At 40.3% G+C, this 13,630-nt stretch overlaps 1 protein-coding gene across 2 annotated transcripts; it reads left to right on the forward strand.

Annotated features, from left to right (window-relative positions):
- The first annotated feature begins 190 nt into the window (after positions 1–190).
- On the forward strand, positions 191–11,692 carry rasal3 (RAS protein activator like 3). 2 transcript variants are annotated; one of them, XM_026303503.2, is made up of 19 exons: positions 191–1,153; positions 3,421–3,563; positions 3,747–3,825; positions 5,015–5,082; positions 5,192–5,280; positions 5,813–5,942; positions 6,097–6,195; positions 6,276–6,950; positions 7,079–7,223; positions 7,307–7,451; positions 7,560–7,796; positions 7,941–8,142; positions 8,721–8,812; positions 8,919–9,032; positions 9,580–9,757; positions 9,955–10,065; positions 10,153–10,343; positions 10,768–10,852; positions 11,349–11,692. In XM_026303503.2, exons 1-19 carry the CDS (start codon positions 526–528, stop codon positions 11,457–11,459), a joined length of 3,522 nt encoding a protein of 1,173 aa, XP_026159288.1. In that variant the 5' UTR covers positions 191–525; the 3' UTR covers positions 11,460–11,692. The 2 variants fall into 2 exon arrangements, with proteins under 2 accessions (XP_026159288.1, XP_026159289.1); XM_026303504.1 differs by lacking the exons at positions 191–1,153; positions 3,421–3,563; positions 3,747–3,825 and adding an exon at positions 3,980–4,367.
- Positions 11,693–13,630: the final 1,938 nt, after the last annotated feature.

Consider the following 13,630-nt stretch of genomic DNA (forward strand, 5'->3'; position numbering starts at 1 on the left):
AAGTGCATGTGTGGACATATCTTTAAGTTGGATGATTGCACAAATAAAATGCTGATTTCTCTAAGAAATGCTGCATGATGGGTTCAGTTTAATGTGACATCAGACAGGGTTACATTTGGAGGACATTAGAAATAAAAGCAGAACAGGAAGTGAGGAATAAGGGAAGTATTAAGTGAAATATTAAGAACAGACAACAAAGTGACATTTCTGTAAATAGGTGAACTTCTCTGTGTCACTTCACAAGTAAGCAAACAGCCTGTGAACGGGAGGAGTTAGGCGCTGCTGCAAAGCAACCACAGACAGAGCAACTGATCTCATGTTGTTGCCGGATACCGTTTTGCAAGACAGGAAACGAGAGAAGCTTAGAGACAGAACCGATGAAGGCAAAGACTAGTTTGGCATCCTTAACCCAGACAACAATCACTAAGATACTAGGAAGTCAGAAGGAAAACAAGATATTTTGTGAAGTTATTTGAATTTTAATTTTGTTTAATCAACCCTTGAGTGGAGAGACAAAAATCTAAAATGGGCACTGAGGAGAAAGATTCAGAGGCTGCAGCTCAACAGCCAATAAAGGAGAAGGGATCGCCAGAGAAGGAGAAGGAATCTCCTGCGGAGCCGCCACAAGGACAAACAACTGAGGCTGCTGACCCCCTCAACACGTACCAGTGGCATACTGGCTCCAAGGGAACGCTCAATGAGGTGAAAGGTGAAGGAGAAGGAACAGCAGCCTTTTCTACATCTACGCTCGATAAGATTCAGAAGGCCTCCACCAACAAATGGACAAAGATGCAAAACTGGCGTAAAGCCCTGAGCGAGGACACTGGAGATAAAAATTCATCCAGTGGAAAAGGTGGAGAGGGAGCCAAGCCGGATAAAAGTGCCGGAGGAACCAGAAAGAACCCCTTCAGAAGGGCCCTGTCTGAGCCCCCTGGGTCACTGTTTGCAACCCGGCCTTCTCCCTCCAGTGGAGCCAGCACACCTAATGCAGCTTCACCCTCAGCTGCTGCAGAGGCCTCAGGGGTCTCCTCCACAGACACTTCTCAGAGAGGAGGTGGAGGGGCACTCCTCAAAAAGTATCTGAAGACTGTGTCCCAGAAGCTGAAGAGGCCCAGACTGCAGAGTCGGTGCAGCACCCCATCATTACTACCAGGTGATTCCATATAATCTCAAAGTACTCTCAAACTTGATTAACTCTGTTAAGTTTATTACTTTGCAGAATTTCAAATTGTACCTTGATCAAGTAAATGATTGTTTTTATATTTAACATGGTCAAAATGTGAACACCCACATTTAAAATGCTCTCAACAATGTCACATAGCCAAACAGGCAATATGGTTTAAGCCTGATTTGCCTTTTTTGGATGTAGGATCATTCAGTGGGTAAGTGTGACCTTCATCACACGTGGTAAATACAGCTGTAGTACCATTTATTGTATTTCAGCATTTAGTCCCATATTAGCCAAACTTTAAGACACCCTAAGGAAAAAAAAAACTTAAAAAGGGAAAAGGTACTGAAATTAATCAAAAAAGGCATTATCTGCGAAACAGTTTCAATGTACTGAAGACTTCCTGGAGTTAAATTATGGCAACATTTAAATGTATTAATTTACCAAGAAAAACTACATTGTTGTGAATGTTCAAATTGGAGATAAATGGAAAACAAATTTTGAACCTCTCTATTTAAATCCAAATTTCATGCAAAAAATAAATAAATAGATCTCAGAAAAGCTAAAGGTCACTGAAAGTCAAAAAACAGACATCCTTGGGTTGTGCTATCACTAAATTAGAGCTTCAAGCCTTTACCTGCCAAAAATGTAAATTAAATATCATAAAATTAAATAAATATGCTTCTCAACCGGAAAAAGGTGGCTTGCACTCTCCGGCTCGGAGGAGAGATCCTGCCTCAAGCGGAGGAGTTTAAGTATCTCTGTCTTATTCACCAGCGAGAGAAGGAGGGAGGAACATGAGTTCTTGTTGTAAACATAGTTGTAGTAAAGAAGGAGCTCTTGAGGCTCTCGCTCGGGATGGAACATTTCACCAGCAAGACACAATGTGATAACACACAACCTTTAATCTTAAAATCACTCCAATTGGAAACATCCCCACTGAAGCGAAAGAACCCAAAGCTGAAGACATGGCAAAAAAAAACAAAAATGGGTAGCATGGTGATAAAATGTTTAGAGCTGCCACCCCCCAGCAAAAATGTCCCTGGTTCAAATCCCCCTGCTGGCTCTGGAATTTCTGTATTGAGTTTACATCTTCTCCATGCAGTTTGGAATTAGGTTATCTGGTGCCTCTGTGTCAGGCCTGTGATGGACTGCTGATGTGTGCAGGGTGTCGCCTCTTACCAGCTGGGATTGGCTCCAGCCTGCTGCAACGGAAAATGGATTCAGATAATGGATGGATGGATAAACAAACCAAATCCACTGTTCATATAACAAAATGACCCCATAAAGGGGTAGAAAATTTCAACTAAAAGCCTATAAACATAATTCTTAGGTGTACAAAGAAAGAAAATATTTAATAAATATTCTTATTTATTTTTCAGTAAGGGCAAACTCTGCCAGCTGTTAGTGATGCTAGCCGGCCCTTCATTTTGAGTTTTTTTGGCCAGCATCTAAGAACTGAAGTGAAGTTCAGAACACAAAGTTGCCACAGACTTTGGGCCACAGGTGACAGCATGGCAGACTATCTGAACACAGAAACAATAAAGATTTACAACATGAAGACATGAAGTCAACAGTCATCCAGCTGTAAAAAAGACAGAGGCAGAACAGAGAAGATGCTGCATTTTAATAATTCATAAACAAAAAAACAAATCTTATTTATTACATAAAATGTCACATATATTTTACTGTAGCAACATCGTATTGTCTATCAATCTTTAATCCTGACCATAGCTTTGATTGTTTTTATACTAGCAATTACTTAACTGTGTATTAATCTATAGATGATTGTGCTTCAGCAAAATGCTAATTAGTTTATCTATGAGGCTTATTAAAAAGGAGAGTTTGAAGTATATGCAAATGCATGTTGAAAGCTGTACACCAAGAAAAAAAACTACACACAAAACTACAGGATGTGTGCATCTCATCCTGATGGGTCATCAAGAGAAAGCGATAGCATCGGAGGCTCAGGCAGCTAAAGAAATGGGAGTGGACAAGTGCTGGGGGAGATGCTATAATCCCATAATTACCAAAACTAAGAAAAACAAAGCGCCAGCATATGTAGAATCATATGAATAAGATTGATACTCCAAATGAAGATAAACTATTTTCTTAATATTTATTTTGGAGAATGTATTTAGTATGTGATTGTATTATTTAAATAAATTGTTTACAGTAGTGTATACTTCTGTGCAAGTTATGTAGTGATGAATATCAACTTGAGTCTGTGCACATATCCACTTGCATGGCAGATGTAGGTGAGGCTGATGTGGCACTGGGCGTACCCACTGAACTCCCGAGACTACAATGGGCCCCCTCTCAGGAGGTCCCCTTATGGGACATTAGTAACTGTTGCCTTGAAGATGGACAAATTCTCATTTCCACAGATGAAGAGGTAATAACACGAACACACACACACCACTCACCAACTCATCATGGTTCACCAAAAGTCTATTACACCTACAGTGGAAATATTTTAAATTCAAAATGTGTGTGTGTGTGTGTGTGTGTGTGTGTGCGTGCGTGCGTGTGTGCGTGCGTGCGTGCGTGTGTGTGTGTGTGTGTGTGTCTTTCTCAGCCAACGATGTGGACCCGAAACCGTGTCAGCAGCTGTGTGTCCCACCTCAGCATGCAGAACCTCATAGATATTGACACAGGTTAATACATCTGCCACCCACATATCCACACACACTATATAAACTTGTATATATTTTAAGCAAAAAAAAAAAGAACAAAGCTATGTCTTTCTAAGTGAATGTTACGCAAAAAAAGCCAAGCATGACAAGCATACCAGCAACAGTACTTACATCACACTAACACTAACTATGATCCTGTAGATAGTCAGAGGAAATAGCTGAATGTTTAAACTTGCGAGTGACTGTCAAATTGCTTCCTCTACGATTTTTGGAAAAGATAGCATCAAGCCTTGGTGTTCTAGCAGTCGAGTGAAAACTCGTAGTGAGAATAGTCGGTAACTGCTTCTGTTCAGCTTTGGCATTTTGGTAAGAACCAGTTCTCAGCTGGAAGTGACTAATCCTGCATCGATTTTGGCTGGTTGGCTTGGTATCATCTTCAGCATATCTTAATGAAGAAAGGAGGGCAATGTTAAAAGAACAAACACTGAAATAACAAGACTGTGACACATCTCTGAACTAAATGATGGGATTTAAACGCTGGTTTGTTTGCGGTGGGGCTTTAGGTAAGCACAAATAATAGAAATCTTTCTAATAGGACACATACATTGATGCAAATTGGTATATTCACAGCTTCGACTTTAAAGTTTTCTAAAATGGGCATTTGAAACATTAGCACAGTAACAGTAACACAAATAAGAGAAATCGATGACAGAATGTAACTGAACATGCAAAGTTTTAAATGGGTTTCTTAAATAAGAATGTTTTGTAGTGAAATACGTACAATTAGCAATTTTTTACTTTGCTGCAGCTCCATCTAAACCACATCCTCTATGGGCTCATCTGAATGTGTTTGCTAATATCATAACCTTTACTAATGTTTCCACACTTCTGTCTTTTTCAGCTGAAGCTCAAAAAGGCATACTGGCATGGCTTTTAAAGCAGTGATAACAGAAACTTCTCTTGAGATTTTTGAGAAATGTGTTTAAACTCAGGGAGTGACAAGTTTCTTGGACACAACCTATTCAGAATGACATAATAGCTAGAAACAAAATATTGATTGCAGACCCCTTTAATGGAAAAAAACAATATCTCTATGTGTTTAATTGCCTTTGGTTGAAGTAGTTTTTGTTTCATGGTTGTGAAAAACATTGGCATGAAAGGATATTTTCAATATCAAAGTGTGACAGTCCACTTATTCCTCTTTCCTTAGAATGTAGCCCTGACATCGTGGGTCTACCTGGTGGCACTCGACCAAAGAACCAAGATGGGGGTGTGAGGGTGAGTAATGTACACACAAGAGATAACATTTGTTCTGCTTGCCCCCCACTTCCTTTCAGAGTAATGCATACATGTCCTCTTATGTCACGCCTGCCTCCTTCATCCTTAGGCACTAATCAAGCGTCGACGTCCCGAGAACAAGACCAAAAGGAATAGCAACACCCAGCAAAACTCAATAGGATTAAACAAAGGAAGCAGGTATAGTACATTGTGTCTGTAAAGTACAGTACTTGGGTATAATCTAGTATTTGCTTGATACTCCAGGATATTGGAGCTGAAATGAAACCTTGCATATGAAGGTTAAGTCCAGAAATAAAACTTAATCTAAGTTTTGGTTTTGAGTGTATTAAATTGTTACATTGTTTTCCAGCACAGCACAACAACATTTGGAGAGTGGGGGTGGCAATTAACAAAGGCTTATAGCCACGTTATAGTACAGTCACAAACCAAAGTACAGGCCAAATAAAAATTTTGAAGTGATGACGAGACTAATTGTAAAATTAAGGGATCTCAATTAATCTCAAGTGGGGCATGAAGCTATACCAACACTCATCCTTTTGAATATTTTAGTAGCTGTTAATATATTTTACTGGGCAGTGAACATTTGATCTGCTGTTGGTCTTTGAGGTGTCAGTGTATCAATATCAATAGTGTATTCAATAGGTAGTAAAAAAAAAAAATTAAGCAAATTGTATTATCTTTGTCAAATCTTGCTTTGTTTATTTTTAAGGCACTATGGCTCCCGGGAGTCTGTCTCAATTCCAGTCGGTGGACTGGGGAGTCTGGATCTGAGTGCAGACACCAGCACTGTCATCAGGCCAGTCCACAGCTCCATTTTGGGGGAGAAGTACTGCTTCGAGGTACGCTGTGATTTGTGTTTGTGTGATCCTCCTTCAGGTTCCTTGAAGAGAACCCAACAATGCTCATTGGTTTGTCCAAAAAGAAATGTGTTATGCCAGTAAGATTAACAGTCTTGTTTGTTTGTTTGTTTGTTTGTTTGTTTTTTGCTTACAGGTGATAAACTCTGAGAACACCCACTGCTTTGGCTGCTCATCAGCTGCTGAACGTGACCGTTGGATTGAAGACCTGAGACGGGCTGCCCAGCCCAATAAAGTAAGCCACTGGTCATTTATTCCAAAAAATATTTATAATATAATATTTGCATTTATATCTAAATGCATTAATGTTCACAGGATAACATTGAGCGCACTGAGAACTCCTTGTGTCTGTGGGTAAATGAGGCCAAGGATCTGCCACCCAAACGGCGTTATTACTGTGAGGTACACCTAGATGGGACCCTGTTTGCTCGGACCAGCAGCAGAGCTGTTGGCAAGCCAGCTAACCGCCCCAGCATGGCAGGGGAAAGCGCTACTGGTTCTTTGGGGGGCATAGGAGCCAATGGAAGTGGGACTGGAGGGTGTCAGCTATTCTGGGGTGAATTCTTTGAGCTAGACAACCTCCCCTGTGTCTCCCAAATCACTCTGCATCTTTTCCGTGACGAAGACCCAAAGAAAAAGCGTCACTCCAGAGACGAGTCCATTCTCCACCCGCTGGGCAGCGTGGCCATACCTTTAGCTGATATTCAAGGGAGGACCTATCAGGAAAAGTGGTACCCAATTACACCATACAAGGCCTCAGGCACAGCGGGAAATAAAGAACTCCTGGGGCAGCAAGCGTCACTCCGCATCAGGGCCCGTTTCCAGAATCTGAAGGTCTTGCCCATGGAGAAATACAAAGAGTTTGCTGAGTATGTGACAGTGGATTATGTGGAAATGTGCAGGAGCCTGGAGCCACTTCTGAGTGTGAAGGAGAAGGAAGAGCTGGCAGGAGCTCTGGTCCATGTACTGCAGAGTATTGGGAAAGCCAAGGTGAAAAAAGTTAACTTCATTATAATTTTGAGATCCCATGTTGCGAAAATATTCAAACACGATGTGAAAAAAATACAACAAAACAAAACAAAAAAATAGGTTTTCTGAACTGAATGTGATTGTTGCAGGAGTTCCTCGTTGATTTGGGCAGTGCAGAGGTGGAGCGTCTTGGAGAAAAGGAGGCACTGATCTTCAGAGAGAACACACTGGCCACCAAAGCTATAGATGAATACATGAAGCTAGTTGGTCAGAAGTACCTCATTGACACCCTGGGTAGGACAATAACTCAATGACAAAGGTAGCTTCCAATTTGTTTGTGCTTTGTTTAATCCAAACTCTTTGCATTAACGCCACAGGGGACTTTATCACCCGTCTTTACTCATCCACGGAGAACTGTGAAGTTGACCCCCGTAAGTGCCCTGCCTCTGAACTGTCAAACAACCAGAAGCACTTGAAGGAAACCTGTGAGGAGGTGGTGCAGAAAATTGTTGAGCTCCATGGGTGAGAGAAAAGAGCTCATAACTAAAAGAAACATAAAATAACAAATGCATAGGGCAGTAGTAAAGTTTAATTCACAGAGCTAATGCTTGACATGTTCTTTGCCTTCAGACCATTTCCTGAAGAGTTACACAAGATCTTCTCCAGCTGGGTGGAGTTGTGTGAAGACCAGGGAAGAGCAGAGATTGGCCAGCGTCTCATCTCTGCTTCTCTCTTCCTTCGCTTTTTGTGTCCTGCTATCCTCAGTCCTTCTCTTTTTGGTCTGACACAGCCTTATCCAGAGCCAAACACCCTGCGCACCCTCACCTTAACTGCCAAAGTCATCCAGAATCTGGCGAACTTCACCCTGTGAGCAACTTCTTATCTGTGTAGACAAAGTCAAATACACAGTTTGATGATTGTGATCATTTGTACCTGATAAAAACAAAACTTCTGATCCACTGAAAAACACTCTTGAAATGTCAGTAAATTAAATATTTGGTTCTGATTCAGGTTTGGTGAGAAGGAGGAGTACATGCTCTTTATGAATGAATTCCTCCAGCAGCACTGGGATGGAATGAGGGGTTTTCTACAAACAGTGTCCAATGTAGACACTTATATTCCAATGACTTCATTTGATGGCTATGTGGATCTGCCTCTGCGCTTGGCTGTGCTCCATGGTCTGCTGGTAGACATCATCTATCAGAAGGACCAGGTAGGATGGAAACCAATGGGTTCTGTTTCATACCCAGTTGATTTCTCTAAGACTAGTTTCTGATGACATTAGAAGGGAAATGTTTTTACAGCAGTTCAGAGAGGCCACATTTAAAGGTGGAATGTAAAGGTGACCACATAGAGATTAGATGCAATGATCTTCTAAATGTAGGGATCAGATCTCAAATTGTAATGTACATAGCCAGATGTGTGGAGGGTGGAAATAATCCAGTGTATGAACCTCCCTCTATAGCTCTCTTCATGTTTTTACACAACTACTTCTGTCAGCTTTAATGTGAACAAGTCAGTGTGGCACTATAACTATCTATACTTCCATCCTCACTACACTAACCAACCAGTTTTATGCAACCCTTACATCCCTCACAGAACAGGTCTCCAGCAGAAATACAGGGCGCCTAATGTTGGATATCTGCAATTGGACATTTTCAGTTCAAACTAATACTATTCTGATTGATGTCTGCATGCACAGCTTGCCTTAAGGGCATTTGCCTTATTTGTACAAGGTGTGTGCTTATTATTTTACTAAATGGAGCCATATGCCAAATGTTTCCTCTTCAGGACACAATTGACAAGCTGAACCCCCTGCCTTCAATTCTGAACCAGATAACTGAGTCACTGGGCCCTGAAGCACCTCGGATCATAATCAGCAGGTGTGTTGAAGTTCTCTATCTTATTTGACTGGTCAGCAACGTGTTGTATTACAAATGTCGACATGGTATTTTCACCCGTTGCTTAAGCAGGCTCGTTTTTTTGCAGCCAAATGGGACAATCCAAGCCAGTGTATGTTCCCCCTAAAGACCTGGGCAAGTATAGTCCTCACCAGTCATCCCTCCAGCAGCTTCCTGTGGACTCCAAAGGCCTACGAGATGGGTATGATAGTTTGTGTTTGTTGTTGGGTTCAGTCACTGTTGCCTTTTGGATGTCAGTAGGTATTATTGGTATTTCTGACTGCAGATCAGTCCTTCCAGTCAATTTTTTCAGTCACTGGCCAGACTGAAGCTATTCAACCATCTGACAACCACTGTGTACTGACCACTTGACAATTACCTTGGACACCAATTCTTATAACAATGTGCAATCAACATATAGCTTCATGTGGGTGACTGCAAAATGTGGTGTTAGTGAATGACAGGTAGTATAACGTTATTAGTAAACAACACTGACTGGCTAGCCTGGTCAGCCAGTCCCACACCTTTCTTAGTGAAAGAATGTGGAGTTCTTTGAATAGAATAGGAAAAGAGTTAGTCTGGCTGGCCAAGCTGTTGACTGGCAGGTATCCATTAGTCAGGGCATGATATATTCAACCCCTTATGAGAAAAGGCAGTAGAGATATAAAATGGCTTTACCCACGAAAGTAATTTTCAACATGCCATCCTCTAATTCACAGCACTTAATGATTAATATTTGAATTCAACAGGGACGGCAGAGTTCGAAGAGAGAGGAAGCCAGTGACCAGAACTCAAAGTGCTCCACACAGACGTCCCGGTCATGCCAAACATGCATTGAAGAGGCAGACGAGTTCTGAAGCTCTGCCAACATCTGACCATGAGCAAGAGATGGGCCCCAACCAACCACTTATCTCATCACCAAATACTGTAAGTTCATAGAGGAACTGGAAAGTGAGCTTGGCTATTTCAGTTACTGAGCTCATATCATGTGCTCTTGCCACTGCAACGCTGAAATTGTTTTAAAATCAATAATGTACAAATTTTTTGACATTTATTTTTAACACAGATAGAATGACTGGCATGTTAATTGGAGGGAATCACGTCGATAATCTTTTATCTTTCAGAGTGCCAGCATCAAACGTCAACCTGCACCAGTGCCTTGGATCATTGTCAGCCAAAACAGAGAGTCAAGTGAGATAAAGACTGAAAACGAGGAGTTCAGCGTACTGGATAAGGTATGGCAATCCTGCTACTCTCTAAAGGGACATACAGTAATTCTGTCTGTATACACTTCAAAAAATTTTAATGTATGATTAACATAGCATACTCGAGAGCTGTCAGAGCTTCGTCTGGGGATAGAGCAGGTGACAGAGCGCGAGCTGGACATGGCAAAACGCCTAGAGGACTTTATTAACCAAAGTCAGGACCAGAATGCAATGCTGCAGGCTGAAGTGGAGGAGCTCCGGCACCTCCTGACTGTAAGAGAAGAGCAACTCGCCAGCGCCACCTTCAGGTAAGATTGTGGTGTTGAACAGTAATGTGCATTTTCCATTTTTTAGCAAATACATTCATCTTTTTACTAAACTGACACTTCATTGTGTCTGCATTTTATACTTACTATCTATATGTGTATTCTTATTATAAAGTATTACACATGTTTATGATCAAATAATGTTTTTTCTATGGTAAGCATTCCCCTTTTTATTTGTGTTTGTATTTAATTGTTATTTGTTATAAAAAGTGTTACTGAAGCTGTTAATTACTAATTCTATTAGGACCAAGAGTGGAATGCAGTTAGCTAATGAGTTATTAGTAATTGTCACAGTTTATCCAGAGCCGGGTCACGGGGGAAGTTTGTCTTATCGCTTTTTATAATTTATTATCAGTATTTTCAGTTTGCATCTATATGAAAATCTTTTTATCCTTGTCTGTCACAGGTTAGGTGTGATTGAAGAAGAAAGAGAAGAGGATGAGAGGAAGTTGAATGTTGCCATAGCAGCTGCCGAGCGGATGAACATACTGGTAAGACTGGCCTCATAATTCAGTATATTTAAACCCATATCAATCGGCACTGAATTTGAACCAACATTGACCATGTCTGTATGTTTCATTACTACAGATAGGCTAACTTGTTCTACAGCTTCATTTCATTAAAACTTCAAAAATAAATGTTTTGCAGCTTTATAACTGCCCCCATGACAGACACATGAAAGATAATTAAATAGATAAAAATACTACACATGGACCCACAAAAAAAACTGGATAATGCAGCAAGATCCCTTTAGTGACACTTGATCATGATCTTATGCTAATTTGAGGTCCCAGCCAACATTTTACCCAACCTGTGGTGGAATAGATAATAAATCATCAGGAAAGCATCTTTTTTGCAATTCTAAGGTACTGTGTTACTGAGGAGATATTGTAGTAGAAGCCCCTTAAATGACAATATACAACTGTTTAACTGCACAGACGAATGATTGATTCAAACATATTGATGGCTGTTTCAATGTGCTTACAGGAAGAGCAGTTTGCAGACCTGCTAAGGGACCTTAACCAGCTCACTGAGGCCTACAAAAGTGGCCAAAACAACACACAGCATCCTGAAAAACCACATATCAATAGCAACTGAATCTTGATTAAAAAAAAAAAAAGGGGATCATTTTCAGTTTCCTAATTTTGTATAAATACAGTCACGCTTTTAGTTTCTTGATTGGATGTATTTAGTTTTAGTTTGTAAACCTGTTTCGCAGGTGAACATAAAACCTACAGGATTTATACGTATTTCTGCTTTTACTCTAGCTCATTTACAGACATGTTGGACTTTTAAACCTTTCTGAAAAATAAAGTAAATACAACCCTCAAGTGTTTCCATGTATTCAGCAGCATGACACTGTAAGTGCAACAGTGGTGCAAAGTAAATGTATTTACTGATACTTAAGTACTGCACATATAGCGTTGACATTTGATAGCTTTGCCTTCACTGTTGCCATCTCAGCTGTCTTATTTGGACTTGGGTTACCTGTCATCTGGAGCTCAAAGATCATTTATCTTATAACTATATCAGATGAAGTGTGTTTATACTGGGAACAAACAAAGTCGGGCATATTTGCTTTTAAAAATAACCAGAATCCATACATGCATTATATTAGGCAAATTATTTTTAATAAATAGACTCAGAGGATGAACTTTGGCAAGGTTATATCGAAGTTTTACTTGCAAGGAGTAACAGTCACACAGCACCTTAGTACAGCATGAGGGTCACTAGCTGCTTACAGCCCAACACATCAGTTTTCATGGTAACAAAAGGGAGGTGATTCCCACAGAAATACATCTGGGCCCTTATCAAATAGGCAAGGTTAGAGCAAACTGTTCTCACAGAGCGAAAATTATATTTGCACAATAGGTCACAGGAGGGTAAACATTTTAAATTTCTTTAACACATTATCTACCACTTATCAAAGTATAGTCTCAATCCTAACCCCAGTGTCGCAATAGGCTAGACCCAATCCCAGCTGATACTGGGTGAAAGGCAGGATACACAACAGAGAGATCACCGGTCTATCACAGGGATGACACACAGAAACAGACTCCGCTAGGATTTGAGGTTTTCATGCTTGAATTCAGAAAGAAGCTTGACAGACGGACTAAGTTGTATTGTGTTTATTAAGCACAAATGAGAGGCTGTGATAGAAGTTCATACAAACATGGTAACAATACAGAAAATTAACATACAGTTCTAAGACACCACAGTATGACTCAACTTCTCACGAACACAAACACACAAATGTTCAGCTTAAATATCAAAAAGGCAGAAACAAGTTAGAAACCAGGCTTCAGGTCATAATTAGCAAACTAAAGGAAGTCCATGAACAGATAAGTAGGAGCAGGTTCAGGAAAAACAAAATGAGGCTTATTAGTTCAGGTCCAGCATTCAAATGAACTCAGAGTCCTGGTCAGGCACACAGAAACCAGGTCAGCTAATCAGGAATCAAATTAGACATTCAAATATCAGGTTACCTTTGGAAGTCTGAATTAGTTCATCAGAAATCACATGACCTTCAGAGTTCAGGTCTGGCATTCAAAAGTCAAGTTATAAGGAATCAGGTAATGCCTTCACAGCAGTGGTGGACAAAGTACTCAGCTTCATTAAGTCAAAGTACAGAGCTTCCTGGTCAAATACTACTCCAATAGTTCACTGGACTGAATAATACAGTTTACATTAGAATAACTAAAGATGTGCTTGTACAGAATCAGTAAATGGGAAATAGAGGAAACTTTAGTGAAAACTAGAAGTCGCTAGGATTTAAAGAGGTGGCACAGTTCTAATGAAATCAAAACAACCATTTTATTAAAACTTTGCTGCAGCAAGTCTAAGCAAAGTTAGTACTTAATTGTTTAAGTATTGAATATTAGACTATTCACATTAGAAAAACTGGAGACATGTTTAAACACTAAACTGAAACAAAAATTAGGTCTAACCCAGGACTCATGTTAAATGAGAACGAAAAGACTGAACCAAGTCTAAATCATTACTGCCACACACACACAGCACAAACTGCGTATCTGAACAGGATGTAACCAGTATGGCAACACCAGTGGGACAAGCCTTCTTCTTGGCGGGTTGCAACAAGCAATCAAAGGTAGATATCGTGACCTGCTTCCTGTACCAGAATGTGTATCTTTAGGGCGTGTAAAGTGGGACAAACCACATGCAAACAAACAATGGACACAGTCAATTTCTCTGCAAAAGTAACCAATAACGAGAACCTTTGTATAAATGTAGTGGAGTAAACAGTACAT

Source organism: Mastacembelus armatus, chromosome 1 (assembly GCF_900324485.2).
Source record: "Mastacembelus armatus chromosome 1, fMasArm1.2, whole genome shotgun sequence".
NCBI classification, from domain to species: Eukaryota; Metazoa; Chordata; class Actinopteri; order Synbranchiformes; family Mastacembelidae; genus Mastacembelus; species Mastacembelus armatus.